The 14480-nt window shown below is 64.6% G+C and overlaps 2 protein-coding genes and 1 non-coding gene across 4 annotated transcripts in view; all 3 read left to right on the forward strand.

Annotated features, from left to right (window-relative positions):
- The first annotated feature begins 1958 nt into the window (after positions 1-1958).
- RPL38 (ribosomal protein L38) lies at positions 1959-5444 on the forward strand. 2 transcript variants are annotated; one of them, XM_037492076.2, is made up of 5 exons: positions 1959-2013; positions 2216-2251; positions 2388-2448; positions 4934-5056; positions 5357-5444. In XM_037492076.2, the coding sequence occupies exons 2-5, from the start codon at positions 2249-2251 to the stop codon at positions 5380-5382; spliced, it is 213 nt and encodes a 70-aa protein (XP_037347973.1). In that variant the 5' UTR covers positions 1959-2013; positions 2216-2248; the 3' UTR covers positions 5383-5444. The 2 variants fall into 2 exon arrangements, with proteins under 2 accessions (XP_037347973.1, XP_054545309.1); XM_054689334.1 differs by lacking the exon at positions 1959-2013 and adding an exon at positions 2038-2056.
- LOC119233125 (small nucleolar RNA SNORA73 family) lies at positions 3798-4000 on the forward strand. The gene has a single exon (XR_005122277.1). It is a non-coding gene; the product is annotated as a small nucleolar RNA SNORA73 family (small nucleolar RNA).
- A 4493-nt stretch (positions 5445-9937) lies between the features above and the next one.
- TTYH2 (tweety family member 2) overlaps positions 9938-14480 on the forward strand; it is a 29647-nt gene continuing 25104 nt past the window's right edge. Inside the window, exon 1 of the mRNA XM_037491783.2 lies at positions 9938-10066. Within this exon, the coding sequence (XP_037347680.1) occupies positions 9938-10066 (129 nt within the window). The remainder of the gene's footprint in view (positions 10067-14480) is intronic.

The raw sequence follows: 14480 nt of genomic DNA on the forward strand, positions 1-14480 counted from the left end.
CCAGGCGGCGCTGGTATGTGGGCTGCGCTGAAAGGGTGGGCGCTCCCAGCGGCGCAACAGGATAGACAGGACCAGAGAGACATCACTCCAGAGATGGCGGGGGGCTGGAAAGCTGGGGGGAATTTGGGGATGTCCCTCCAGAGGCAGCTTGAGGCAGGGCGAGTCTCCTGGGCCCCGACCTTCAGACACTGTGAGATGAACCTCATAGCAGTTAACTTCTCCTGTCGTTAGCACCCCGATGCCTCTGGAGTTACAGAAACAGAGTTTGGCTACTTTATTTATTTTTAAAGATTTATTTATTTATTTATGTCTACAAGAGCTGGGGTACAGGCCAGAGGCTTGAGGGGTGAGAGGATTCACCAGAGCCAGAGTGGGGAACAGAACAGGCAGATCCACTGAAATACACTGCTGAGGGGAGCAGCGGGCGAGTCAGGAGAGGTCTGCTGCGCCATGTGGGTAGCTCCCTGGCCGGGGATCGAACTCGTGCTGCAGTGGCTGTGGACAGCTTCATAGGTTGCATCTTAACCCCTTGCGCCACCAGAGAGGCCCAGAGTTTGGCTACTTTTAAAGGACTCTGTAGTACAATTAGAAGGCTGGGTGACCCCAGCCAGGGGAGGGGGGCTGGGGGAGGCGCCAGGACTGTGGTCTAGTCTTCCCTGTGTCTCCAGCACCCAGAGCGAGAGGCTCGACTGGGCTGGGCTGGGCTGGCGGGAGGAAAGGACAGGGTGGGGGGTGGGGGCAGCCCAAGTTCCAAGGCAAGTCCTGGCTCTTCTGTGTGAGCTGCTCGGTGGTAACACACACGGGCAATTGCATCCTGTTGCGAGGTTATTAAATTTGGGGGGAACAAATATAATAAAATGTAGACACTTGTAGAGAGGATAAAATAAAATAAAAGTGGAGCATAAGAATAAAATCGATAAGTATAGGTTTCCCCCAGCCTGCCCGAGGAGGGGGTTCATGAGAGCCAAGAGTAAACATACGCTGAGAAAATATTGTCAGGGGCCTCCCTGGTGGCACAAGGGGTCGAGCACAGTGCTGTGAAGCTGTCCGCAGCCTCTACAGCGCGGGTTTGATTCCCATCAGGCCAGGGAGCTACCCATATGGCGCGGCAGACCTCTCCTGTCTCCCTGCTGCTCCCCTCGGCAGTGTGTTATAGTCAATCTGCCTGTTCTGCTCTCCACTCTGTCTCTGGTGAATCTCCTCACCCCCACACCTCTGGCCTATACCCCACTTCTTGTACGCATAAATAAATCTTAAATATATATATATTATCAGGCTTGGGAGGCAGGCTGGAGGAACAGGAAGAGCCAGGAGTGGCTGCCTTCCCAGGCTGCTGCCCCTGAGGACCCCCAACCCGGGCTGGGACTCTGAGCAGTGGGGGGTCCCAGCACCCACAAGCCTCGTTCCCCTCGTTGGTAAGAACAGAGCTGCCTGGCACAGGGGCCCCTGAGGTCACTGAGGTCCCCGGGTCACCTCCGCTGTTAGAAGTGTTACTTGCTTTTGTTTACACCTGTCCCTAACGGAATCGGGAGCAGGAAGTGGGGACGCTCCATTAACTAGAGAGAGAAAAGGGAGTCCTGCGCGGGAGGGGTCACAGGTGGGCGGGAGAGGAGGCCACGAGGGAATCCTGGACGGAGATGCTCAGACCCCCACAGCAGAGGCCCTTCCATTAAATGAGAAACGCTCTGCATCGAGGCCCCGTGCACAGGTCGAATGACAGCGGCGGACAGGACATGCTCCGTCTTCAAGCTGCAACTGAGATCAGATCTAACAAAGCCGAGCTGGGGTTTGCGGGACCCGCCAGGTGCAGCTGGGAGGCGGCCAGGTAGGTGCGCGGAGCTGCACTATCAGTCTCGGCCACACGGGGGCAGAGATGCTGCAATGGGCAAGGCGAACGCCTATGTGATTTTTGACCCTTCTCAGACCCCGTACTCCGGTTGCTGTGGCAGCGCTTAACCTCCCGGAAGCGGAAGTCCCTTTCTCTTCCGGCCTCCTTGCTGCTTGCCGGTGCCTGTGAGTGTCTTCGGGGTATTGGGGGGTCGGGGGCTAATCCGGGGTAATCCACGGCCAGGAGACACTTGGGGACGCTGGGCCTCGGTCGGGGTAGAGGGGGAGGCGGATGGAGGGCGATGAGACGGGTATTTCGGGGGGCGGGCGGGGGCGCGGGGTTCGCCGGGGGCCCTCGAGCTGACGTCCTGGCCTGTCTTCCCCGCAGGTGCCGGCCGCGCCGTCCCCAAGCCCCGTGACCATGGTGAGTGCGGCCGCCGCCGGCGACCCCCCCCGCGGCCGGGGCCAGGGGCTCCGGGACCCCGAGAGCGGCTGGCGGGCTGGCCCGCGGCCGTGACCCTGTCATGCGGCTCACTCCCCGTTTCTCTTCTGTGTTGCAGCCGCGCAAAATCGAGGAGATCAAGGACTTTCTGCTCACGGCGCGGCGCAAGGACGCCAAGTGTGAGTGGCCGCCCGCGGGGGGCTGGGGCGCCGCCCGGAGCCCCGAGTTCGGGCTGCGCGGCCGCTGGGGCCGGGGGCGAGCGCGCCGGGGCTGTCAGGCCGGGCCTGGGGGTGATGCTGCCGCCCCGTGGTGATGGGCCCGGCAGGACGGGGCGCGGAGCTGTTACAGGGCAGCCCCGATATTGAAGGGGTTCCTGGCTGTGGGTCCTCACCCGCGCGCTTACAAGGGACTTATGAATACTCCACGACAGGACACACAAAAGGTTCATAAAAGGTTTATTGACAAGGGAAAAGGAAAATGTACAACTCAGGGAGAAAAAGGGGAAATAAAGTCTTTAATGCGTCCTACCCGATCCGCCGACCTGGAAACCCAAAGTCACTCTCAGCGCTGGCCAGACGCTGCTAGCTGGTGGAGAGCCAACATGGGGGACCCCCCAAAGCCCACGTGTCTGCATTTTATATCAACCTGGCTGCTTCACCCCACCCTCAGTTCCCAGCTATCTTCCCTTTGGCGGTGATGGGATTTGGAGTTCCCAGTGTCTTTGGCTTTGGCCTGGGGTGGGGGTGGAGGCCACAAAGCCTGTGTGGGATTAGCTTTAGGACAGCCTTTTCCCCTAACAGTGCGAGGCCCCGAGTGGCTCCTCAGCCCCCAGCCGTCAAGCTCCTGGCAGCTTCCTTTCCCCCACGTGGATTTGCCATAAAAAGAAAAGCTGACAGTCTGGAAATTGGGGGTTGGGCTGAAGTGGGTGAGGACACTGGTCCCATGTAATGCTCTGTCCATGGCCGGAGCAGCCACCATGTGCGCAGGAGAGGCTTCTGGTGGGTTCATTGGGGGCGAGGGGGGCCTGGTTGTGTCCCCACGACCTGAAGCTGGTGGTGGCTGCTGTATGAGCACCCGTGGGCACCAGCGGTCAGGCCGGAATGCTGCCCTGGGGTGGCTGTGGGCGCGCAGGTGACCCTGTTTTGCACACATCATGTCATAAGGAGGGAAAAAATGATCTTGTGAGTTTTGTTCAGATCGCAGCATCGGGTGGCTATGGAGTCCAAGTCCCAGCCCTACCCGTGGGTGACTGTGGTCCGTATGTTAAACCCCTCAGCCCCTCTGTTGGGGTGACAACAGTGTCTCTGCAGGGGGATCAGGTTTGGCCTGGCGCAGACACAGCACATCAAGGAACTGGCTCCTCATCCAACTCGTCTGTCTTGCCTCTTTCAGGGAGCCTGGGTTTAGACTCTGGCTGGTGAGGGTTGGGGCTGGTGGCCCCCGACTCGGCAGGGTGTTCAGCGAGTGTTGCATGCGATACTAACAAGCACTACAGTTCTCGATTGTGCATAATATAGATGGCCCTTTACCAACGTGGATACCCCGGGAGGTCGCTCTCCCGGGCTCTGTCCAGGTGGCGAACAGGAGCACAGGGCACTGCCCCATGATGTATAGTCCCTTTCCACGGTGTTGGAGATAAAGCTGGGCCCTCCATCTGCGCCTGCATATTCCTACAGCCTCTCGGAGTCCTCTGGACCGTGACTGGGGAGACAAACCATGCAGGAAACAGCTTCAGCACAGTCTGGATTTAGGTCGATGGCAAACAATTTGGGTTTCATCGGTTTCGGACTGCTGGGTTGAAGCCCCTGTCTTGTTTCAAAAAGAAAAATAAAATGAAGATCGCCATTTGTGAGTGCAGATCAAAGGCAGGTGGACTTGGAGGAATACCCGGGCCTCTGGGTTGATTAAAATGCAGCCGCTGCAGCCAGTGCTTGGGCAGGCTCCCGGCCCAGTGTGTCCGCTTCCTGCCCTGGCCCCTGCGGTTGTTGGCAGAAGGGGTGCTGTGGGTGCAGGTCGACCTGCTGCTTCTAGGCGATGGGGGGGTGTCTGGTCAGGCCTGGGCCGAGTCAGTGAGGCTGGTGTTTGGGTGTTGGCCCTGTTCCGGGTGGGCACCTCTCCTTTTATAGCAGCCTGTTCTTGGGGGTCTGAGCTGGGAGGTGATGTCTTCCACCCCACAGAAGCATGCGGACACGGCCTGGCTGTTGGGGTGCCGGCCCTGCCCACCTCGTGCCTGGAGCGCCCGTGTGGCGCTGTGGGCCCGGCATGGACTGGGCAGCGTGAAGAGCCTGGGAAATGGGTTCTGCCTACATTTTAGGGGAGGTTTCCGCTCGCACGGTCGGGCAAGGGGCTCTGCAGGGACAGCCCGACTCACCCCAGGTTGCCTCAGTGGGGAACTGGTCCCCAGGAGTAGAGCGCTGCGAGGCTCTCCACCCTCCTCCCCCGCCCCCGGGGTACTCTGTGGAGTGAGGTGGGGGTGCTGTGCCCCTGGCCGGGCGCCTCTGCAGTTCATTGTTAAGACCCAGCCCCCGACAGGGAAGACACAGAGCACAGGGAAGACACAGCGCTGCTGTGGGGAGCGGTGACCGCCTCTTGGGCGTCCCCGCAGGTGAGCTCTGTGGCTGGTTTTCTGGGGTGGAATTTTTAATTGCCCGCTGCTCTCTCCAGCCGTGAAGATCAAGAAAAACAAGGATAATGTGAAGTTTAAAGTCCGATGCAGCAGATACCTGTACACCCTGGTCATCACGGACAAAGAGAAGGCAGAGAAGCTGAAGCAGTCCCTGCCCCCAGGTGAGCCGGCCAGCGCCACCTGTCTGGAGTTGTCCCTGTTGGAAATTTGGGGGGTGGGGGCGGGGAATGCAGGGAAGAGTGAGCAGAGCGTGGGGGGCGGCCAGAGGGGGCTCGCCCGGGAGCGCTACTCAGCCTTGGAGAACGCGCCCCAAGCCTGGGGGTGTTTTTGTTATCACTGACTTACTGTTTAAAGCAACACCTCCCCAGTGGGTCCACTTCATGAGCATTTGGGGTGCACTTGAGCTGAAGTGCTGCCTTCAGAGGGGGTTTTGGAGACTCACTGTATCTCTTTTCCTCCAGGTTTGGCAGTAAAGGAGCTGAAGTGAGCCGGGCCTGCTGACTTGAACTGTATTAAACATTTAAAAATTCTTAACCTGTGCTTTGTCTCTGAGGGTGGAAAGGGAAATGTGGTTCTGATGGGGACATTGGGACATTGGGTTGGGGCCTAGTTGATACCTTCTTGCACTTCTCATCTTGGGCTGTAGTCCCAGTGGACAAATCAGGCCATCTCTTTTTTTTTTTTAAGATTTTATTTATGCATACACAAGCTGGGGTACAGGCCAGAGGTGTGGGAGGATGAGAGGATTCGCCAGAGACAGAGTGGGGAACAGAACAGGCAGACTGACTGAAATACACTGCTGAGGGGAGCAGCGGGTGAGACAGGAGAAGTCTGCTTTGCCATGTGGTTTCTCCCTGGCCGGGCCAGGGATGGAACTCGTGCTGCGGAGGCTGCGGATTGCTTCATAGTGCGGTGCTTAACCTTGTGCCCCCAGGGAGGCCCAGCCATCCTTTCTTTAACCCAAGTTTGAAAGATGGAAGTGGGCAGCTGGAAGAGCAAGGGCTTGGTGGGACTGAGCCGGCGTGTACTTGGGAGCTAGGAAGGTCTCGGGTGAAAGCTCTCTGGTCGTGAACATGGAGTGAGACATTGTCTAGCCTTGGAAGTGACTATGCGCTGTCGTCCTTGTGGTGTGGTGGGCTCTCATGCCTGTCCTCTGAAGTCTCCGGGGCAGAGCTAGACTGGATACTTAGTGAAGTGGGGTTTCAGAACAGTGTGGGGTGGTAACACTGGTGGGAGAACATTTGCCTCAGAAGTCCAGAGAAGGAATCTTCATAATTTTAGAGCAATCATTAGAATAGCCAGTTGACATTTAAAGGGCGGGGCCTGGATCTGGCCCTGGGCCTCTGGGGAGTGGGGTGGAGGTTGAGTTGGGCAGGCATGGCGGCTGCTCACTGAAGCCCAAGCACCCCCCAGAGTGAGTGTGGGCCATTAGGTGTCTCAGCCCTGCCTGACTAATTCTGCCCCTCACTAACCTGCATGGTCTTGAGCAGTTACTGCCCCTCTGTGGGTCTGACCACTAGGAACTGGACACTTGTCCAGGGAGGGGCCTCCAAGCTTGGCCGCTGCACGGGGTAGCTGAGCCCTGGGGAAGTGGAGCTGCCTGGTGTAGTGCCTCACATGGAGAAGAGGCGGCAGGGGTGCTGGTCCCATGGCCAGTGGCCGCCCAGCACCTGTTGAGGATGGCCCCCTTCTCCCTCAGTAGAAGGACCCCACCTCCTCCCCACAGAGGACAGACTGGGCAGTGGGCTTGGCAGGTGCCATGGGACACGCACTGAAGCCAAGACATGGATCCGGGGACAAACGTCCCAGGACGTGGCAGCCTGCGTGGGCTGTGCAGCTCCCCAGTGACGGGTTCCCGGCCCAGGGCCTGCTGTTCGGCCGGGTGGGGTTGCCAGGCCGCCTCTGGCAGTTGTCATCGTGGCCTCGGTTTCCCTGTGGTTCCAGCAAGTAGTCGCTGTGATGTGTCCTGGGCTTCCTGCAGGGGTTACCGGGCCTAGCTCAAGCTTGAGCCGCAGCGCTGAAATGCGGGGGTGCTGTGTCGGCACCGGCCACAAGGGGGCGCCATCGCACAACCTCCGAGCCCTGGCAGCCTGGACTGGCTCATCAAGGGAAGTGACCCCTGGCTCAGGGTGTGAGGGAGGCTGGGTCCTGTCTCCTTAGAAGGGGCCCGCGGGGCGCTGGCGACTGTTGACACCACGTGGGGCACCTTCGGTGGCTCCGGCTTCCCCCGTTCAGCAGTCAGGGCTGGGGGCGGGGTAGTTTACCCCCTGGGTCTCCCCCGGCCTTGTGCAGAGGAGCCCTGGCTCCTGGGACATGAGCCTGCGCATCTGGCTCCTCTCACCCAGCTCCCGGCCCTGCGGTGCCCCGGCAGCGGGGCGCTTCTGAAAAATCTACCACGGTGGCCGGGGCGGATTCCAGAGGCTCCCACTCAGGACATGAGTCTCTCGCTCCGCTGGCGGGAAGCGGCCCTGGGGACAGGGCTTTGCCGAGGTCAGCTTGTCGCCTCACTGAGCCCTGCCCAGCTGCGCCCCCAGTGACCAGCGAGCTGGGGGCCCAGTGGCGGGTCTGCAGGGAGCAGGAACCCCGCCTCTCCTCCCTAGGGAGGCCTGGGGTGGGCGCCTGGCCTCTGCTTCCCGGCTCGCTGTCTGGGCCAGCGGGCCTCGGGGGAGCAGCTAGAGAGGTCACGACCTGGGTGCAGGCCGGCCACGCGGCCTCGGTGTTCCAGGCAGCAACGAGTGGCCTCGGGGATGCCGCCAGGGAGAACTTGGCATCTCCCTGTATGGTGGACGGGCTCCCCCTCCCCAACCCATCCCTCACTGTGCCCAGCCCTGCCCGGGGCTCCCTGATACCAGGCTCAAGGTCAGTCCTCGGGCCTGACTCCACTGCACGGCCCAGAGGCAGACCCTCCCCACCGGGTCTGGGCTGGCGCCTCCCCCCGGGACACTCCCAGTGCGCCCTGTGGCTGGGTAGAGGGGGAGGCAGGTCCCTAGGCCTCTCGGCCCTTTAAAGGCGGTGTGACGGGCATGGGCAGCTGCCGCTGGGCTGTGTGGCTGACGGGTGGGGGCCGGGCAGGAGGCCCCGGCTGTGCTGAGCGCCAGGGCCCGGGCTGAGGGCCTGTCTGCAGGCACGCCGGTGACCGGCACCCCAGGGCCGGATTCCTCTCCTGCAGCGGCCACTGCAAGGACCAGCACCCTGCCCGGGCCAGGACGGAGAGTGACCCTGTCCTCTTGGGCCCCTGGCTGACCCGGCCTCCCTCTCCCCGTCCGTTTAAGAAAGATTTAAAGTGCTTCAAAATTTCAAGTAAAGTGGACGGTAACAGTCACCCCTCCCTGCACGAGAGGAGGAGGCCGTCCTCCGGGAAGCTCCTCCAAGACCACGTCCCTCCACCCTACACAGGCCGGGAGCCCTCCCGTCCTGACCCCCCTCCCGGAGAGAGGGAGAGCCCGGGGTGCCCCCGGCCGCCAGCCCACGACCTCCGGGCACTGCCCCCCGCCCCTCCCCCGGGCACCTTCCGGCTAACCCCCTGCGGGCCATTCTCGGGGAGTTCCGTGGCCCCGGACTCGGCTCCCCTTGACGAGTCCAGAGCCGGCTGTGGGGTGCGCTAGGGTTTGTGGTGACCCCCAGGCAGGAAAACCCGCGGCTCTACCCCAGCTTCGGGCGCGCGCAGAGGAGGCACCGCCAGCGCCCCGGGGCGGGGAGACCCCGCTGCGACCCCCTCCCCACCCACCCACCCCCACCCCGGGCCAGGACTACCCGCCGGGGCCGGTCCGGCCCGGGGGCGTCTGCGGGCCGCCCCGCTCCGGCGCCCACGCGTGTCGGCAGAACAGCCGCGACCGTCCAGGCCCCGAGCCGGACCCCGGGGGTCTCTCCGGGGCCACCTTTCTCTCAGCACTACCACCCCTCGGCCCGGCTGCCCGAGCCAGACTCTGTCACGAACCCCCTCCCCCTGCACCCCGCTCCCCGTCACCAGCGCAGCCGGCCCCCACCCGCCGAGGACCCTGGCTCCAGCCCCCCCGCCCCGCGGCCCCTCCCGCACCCCCACCGCCCACCCGCGGCGCTTGGCAGGCGCCGGGGTCGCCTTCTCGGGGAGCCCAGGGCAGGGCCGGCCCCGCCCCCCACCTCCCGGCCGCCGGCCCCGCCGCGCCTCGCTCCCCATCCCGCCAGCCGGCCCGGCCGCCTCTGCGCGCGGGGCCGCGGGGCTCCCCGGCCCGCTCTGGGAGCGGCGGCGCCCGGCACCCGGCGGGGGCGCGGAAACGTGGGGCCCGCGGCTCTCGCGCCCCCGGGACGGCGGCCGCTGCGCTCCCCGGACCCCCAGGCCCTTCCTCCTGGGAAGCAGCGAGCCTTTCGGGGGCCCAGCGCTCCCCGGCAGCCCCGCGCGCGCCGGCCGGGTGAGCGCCGCGCGGTCAGACCCGCGTTCCCGAGGCCGGGGCGCGCGGCGGGGCGCCGGGGGGCGCAGGGCCAGCGGCGACGACGCCCCCCCCACCCCGGCCGCGCAGGTGCGGCCTCGGAGGGGCCCGCGGAGCCGCCAGGGCCCCCTCCCCGGGGCGGCCGCTCCCCGCGCTGCGGGCCCGTCGAGCCGGGACGTGAGCGCAGGAGCGGCAGCCCGGCCTGGAGTCGGGCCTCCGCGTCTCCCTCATCCTCCGCCCGGGGGCCCAGGGCGGATCCGGGCTAGGAAAGGGACCCGGAGGTTTGGGGCGCGGCGCGGCCCACGGCGGGGGCGGGGCGGGGCGGGGCGGGGCGGCCCCGAGAGCACGTGGGGCCCGGGGCGGGGCGGGGCGCGCGGCAGGCGGAGCAGCTGCCACTCCCCGGAGGGGCTTCCGAAGCACCCGGGGGCGGGGCGGGGTCTGTCCGGGGCGGGGCGGGGGCGGGGCGAGGCGGGCGAGTCCCGGGCGAAGCGGGCCGGAGAGCGCCCGTGGGCGTGGCCGGGGCGGGGCCGGGGCGGGGCCGGGGCAGGGGCGGGGCGTAGGGTCCTGTAGGGTTAACCTCCTTCCTTCCGCTGCCCGCGCCGGCCCCGCTCCGCCCGCGGCGCGCTCGGACGCGCCATGCCGGCCGCGCGCGTGGGGGCCGTGGCGCCCTGGTGGGTGCGGTGGCTGCACAGCGTCCCGCACCTCGACCTGCGCCTGCAGCCCGTCGACGGCACCTTCGAGCCCCGCGATGAGAGTTACCGGGAGGTGAGTCCGCGTCCCCCAGACCCGAGCCCGCCGGCACCCCGAGTCCGCCGCCCCCCTCCCCCCACCCCCCCGGCTCTGCAGCGCCTCTCGGGAACCCCCCGGCCCCGCGCTCCCCCGACGGGAAGCCGGGAGTTGGCGTGGGGGAGGGAGGGGCGCCGGGGTCGGCGGCGCCGTCTACTCGGGGACCCCGACAATTCCTGCGCCGGAGCTGCGGGCGCCGGGGGACGCCCCGGTTTCCTTTTCCCGGGGCGGCGGGACGAGCCTCTCTCCCGGGCGCTGCCTGGAGAAGTTTGGGCAGAAACTGCGGGGTCCCGGGTGTCCGCGCCTCCCTCCCCCGGCCCCGGCGGGGCTGCTCCGGGAGGCCGCGGGGCCGCGGGGCCGGCGCGCGCGGCGGGGGGGAGGCAGGTGGCCGCGTCGGACCCTCCCTCCCCGGCACCCTCGGGGCCCGGCCGCCCGGGTCTCGGCCCCCGGGCCAGTCCCTCGCCTGCTCTCGGCTCTCTCGCCCTGTTCCTGCCCTGCCGGCCCGGCCCGGGGGTTCCTGGCCCCACAGGACGTGCGCCCCAGCCCCCCCAGACAGCACCGCAGGGCCCGGCCTGCCCGGGTCTGGCCCAGCCCGCCCCAGCCCCAGCGGCCCGACTGAGTCGTCTCTCAGTTGGACCCAAGACCCAGGAGAGGGAAGGCGAGGGCGGAGCCCACTCGCTGCCATCTCGTGCCCAGCCCCGGACTTTGACCCCGGGCAGCGCCGCCGGCAGCGTCAGGTTCCCGGCTCCGGCCCCCTGTGGGGGGCTGGCGGGGCGGAGTGGCTCTGGGAGTCAGCTGTCCTTCCCCATACCCCCCTCCTGCTGGGCCGGGGGTCCTGCTCCGGCTGGGCGTGTGGGTGACCGGAGCCTAATAATATCCCCTGCTGTCCTGAGGCTCCGGCCCGCAGATGGCGCCTGCCCAGCCCCAAGGAGGGGAGCATCAGGACCCCTTCCTGCCCATCAGGGAGAACAAACACACATGGGGCCAAAGGAGGCTCAACTCCCTCCAGCCTGCCCGCCCCTCCCTCTCCCAGACCCGGCCTGTGGAAGTCCTGTTCCCGGAGAGCCTCCGGGGATGGCTCCAGGGGGCCGTCCGCTGATGAATGCCTGAGAAGAGGCGGATATGATTTCAGAGGCAGCTGTTTGGGGAGGGGGGTGTCCCAGACCCTGTGCCCAGATCCTGTACCAGGGACATCTCCAACCGCAGTTTTTACGCCCAGTGGAGGAAGTCTGAATCGGCCGGGTAGTGAAGACCCCGTGTGGGGAGGGGTGGGCCCCCACCCCCGTGGCCCCGGTGACAGCACCTGTCTGGCCCGTAGCTGTGGCCCCTGGAGCAGAGCCTGCCCCGCCCTCAGTAGCAAGGAGAGGTGGCAGGTGAGCCCTAGAGACCCTGGCACACATGACTCCAGGGGCCTCGGAGGATGCCAGGGGGCAGCCCCTTCCCCTGGACCAGGGCTCTGGCCCCAGCCTCTCACCCTGACCTGAGGCCTGAGGGGGCTGGAAGTCTGCCTCTGCTGTTATTTCAAGCGCCTCCTATTGTGGTAAGTTCCCCTGTGGTTTGTCTCCCTCCACGTCCCTCTCCTCCTGAGCAGCAGTGCCAGGGCCAGAGGCCGCCGCAGACTGGGCACCTTCTGCCAGAGTCATCTCAGCTCTCAGCAAGTCTGACCCAGGACGAGCGCTGTGACAGACGTGGGGTGCGCGTACCCCAGGCAGCCAGGACCTCTAGGCTCGGTGCCACCACAGCTGAGAAGCTGGGAATCAGGTTCTGCCCCCCACTTGGAGTCCATTTTATCACTGACTGTGACTGTGCCCCATGTCGCTCGCTGCAGGTACCAGAGGGGCTGGTCCATGTAGTGCTCCTGGTGCACAGAGGCCCCGTGGCAGGTCGCAGGACCCCGTGACAGGATGGAATGAGTGGCTGGCTTTGAGGTTCAGCCTGGTGCCCCAAGCACGGTACCCCTGGAGTACAGAGGAAAGTGGTAGACACTGATCAGAGGAAACTGAAAACACAAGCAGGAAACACAAGTGCAGGTCTGTGGCCGTGTGCACACTTGCACACACACACACACACACACACAAAAGGCTCTGGAGATGGAAATGGGCAGGCACTGGGCCCGAGGACAGCCGGGGGCAGAGGTCTAGGGGGCAGGAGTCCCCATGGATGCCCATGAACTGGAATCTCCTGAGCCAGATCAGTTCCCAGACTATCCTGAGGAAGCCCAGCCCCCACCACTTGCTGGGGTGCTAGGGGGCAGTGGAAGGCCTCCCCACCTACCCCAAGGGCTTGAGCTAGAGTCCATGCTCAGGCGGCCCAAGCTCTGTCCTCAGGCTCCTGGGTAGGTCGCCCTTGGGTTGGGAGAGGCAGACGAGATGGATCTAAGGGTGGAGGAAGGAGCCTGACCCTTCTGGGCCCCCAGTTCAGGTTGCCCCATGTGGCTGTGGCTGGCATGGCTGTGGCTGATGGGACTTTGTCCTGGGGGGAAGTGGTCAGACCCCTCCACCTGAGTCTTCTCACCTTTGCCAGGTGAGGGGTGGAGGTGGGGACGAGCCCTTCAAAGAGCTCCTGAAAGGTCCTGATAAGCTAGTGGGCATAAAACATGTGGCCAGCGCCACTCTCCCTGCTGGGAAGAAGGGAACCCCACTGTCCAGGGGTCCATGGGCAGCGTTGGGGGCAACGCAAAGGGGCCTGACCTGCTGTGTCTCCCAGAACAAGCTGCTTGGGTCCATCTGACCTGACCTGGGTGTCACCATTGCCGTCCACCCAGCCCCTCAAGGGGGGGCCAGACACTGGTGAACAGCCCCCCAAGAGGCCTTGGTAAGCTCCAGGTGCCACACACGGCTCCTATCCCGCCTTTCCTGGCCCTGCACCCTGGGGCTGCCGTCCCAGGAACGCACATGGAGCCTGGAGGAGAGTCCCTCACCTTTCATGTTTAGGCAAGTATTTGCACGTGTTCACTTTGGGGGGCAGGCCTCATAGACTCCCTGGAGGGAGAGAGTTAGGGCTGGACCCAGAAGGAAGGGATCCCACACCCCACCCTGACTTGGGGGCAGGACTCTGGAGGGACAGCCGAGCAGGGAGCCCAGGCCCCAAGGTTGGGATGAGGAAGCCCCATTCATGCAGCCGAACACTCACAGTCATCAGACCATCAGCTGCCCCCTCCCTGGGGTGGGAAGTGACCCTTCCCTCCTGGAAAGGAGCCTCTCCCTCCCTCCGTCTGCTGTGCTCCCTCCCCCTGGCCTCCCTGGGCTGGGCTGGCTCTTTCTCTAAATGTCTTTGGGGGTGAGGGGGCTCAGCCTGCTGCCCGCTCCCCCGCCCAGTACCCCCCCCAGTACCCCTAGGCTGCAGGGGGTGCAGCCTAGGTTTTCCCAGAGTAAATGGGTCACCACTGCCCACGCCCCCTGGCTTGGGTCCTGGCTTTGACCTGGGCTTTCTCCCCACAAAGTGACAAACCAGAACTAATTGAAGTCACTTTGATGAGGAGAGAGGCCGAGCCCGAGCTCTGATGTGGGCGCTGGGCGGGCGCTGGGCAGGTTGGTGGTGGCTGCGGGGCACCGGGAGGCTCGGGGAGGCCTGGGAAATTGTCTTTCTAGGCTCTGTCTGTCGGAGCAGGAGGGCTTGGAACTGGCTCCCTCGGGACTGGAGGTTCTGCGTCCTCCCCCACCCCACCCCCGGGGTACTTGCAGTGTTAATTAGGAGCAAGAAAATAATTGCCTATTAGAGAGCTGGCAACACCAGCGCAGCCTGCAACATGGCTCGCATTAGCTGTGCCGCCAGTCCTTCCCATGCCTCCTGTCCCTCCTCGTCCCCCTGGCTGCCCCTTCCCTCCTGCCTCTCCCCTCCCACTTCCTCGGGCCTTTCCCTGGGGAGAGCTTCAGGGTGAAAGGCCAACCAAGAGCCTGGAGTTTGGGTTTCCCCACCTCTGAGGCCGGGCCGGCCCCGCCAGGCCCTAACCTCGTGGCGGCCAGCTGCCCGACTTGGCGAGGCCCCAGCCCCGGGCCGGCTCCCAGGCCAGGAGACTGAGCTGAGAAAGTATGAAATGAGGAAGCCAGCCGCGGGGGCGAAGGCAGGGCTGCGGTTTGGAGAGATTGAAATGGCACCAACCCAGGTCTTGACCATTTCAGGGGGCCCTTCCTTGCTTGGTGGGGGCAGGGATGACAGTTGGTGGAGCCAGTGGGTTTTCTAGATTGAGAGGGGAACCTGCCAGAAAGCAGGCTGGAAGTCAAGGGCGGTTACAGGGCGGTCTGGATACTAACCAGCTCCAATCTATTCAAGAGGTTTGTCTGGGGTTTGTTACTTTTTTTTTTTGCATTAGCAGTAACTTACAGCAAAGTGCATACGCTGGGGCACATACCATATGTGACACCATCCCTAGCACACGCCTCCCCTGCCCCAC

This window comes from Talpa occidentalis, unplaced genomic scaffold (assembly GCF_014898055.3).
Source record: "Talpa occidentalis isolate TD23 unplaced genomic scaffold, MPIMG_talOcc4v2.1 talOcc4.7, whole genome shotgun sequence".
In the NCBI taxonomy this organism is placed as follows: domain Eukaryota; kingdom Metazoa; phylum Chordata; class Mammalia; order Eulipotyphla; family Talpidae; genus Talpa; species Talpa occidentalis.

What these genes read in the sequence shown, in the direction of transcription:
- RPL38 (XM_037492076.2), top strand. An exon ending in GCGGCGCAAGGACGCCAAGT is followed by an intron (nt 2,449 to 4,933) that starts GTGAGTGGCCGC and finishes TGCTCTCTCCAG; the next exon opens with CCGTGAAGATCAAGAAAAAC. An exon ending in GAAGCAGTCCCTGCCCCCAG is followed by an intron (nt 5,057 to 5,356) that starts GTGAGCCGGCCA and finishes CTTTTCCTCCAG; the next exon opens with GTTTGGCAGTAAAGGAGCTG.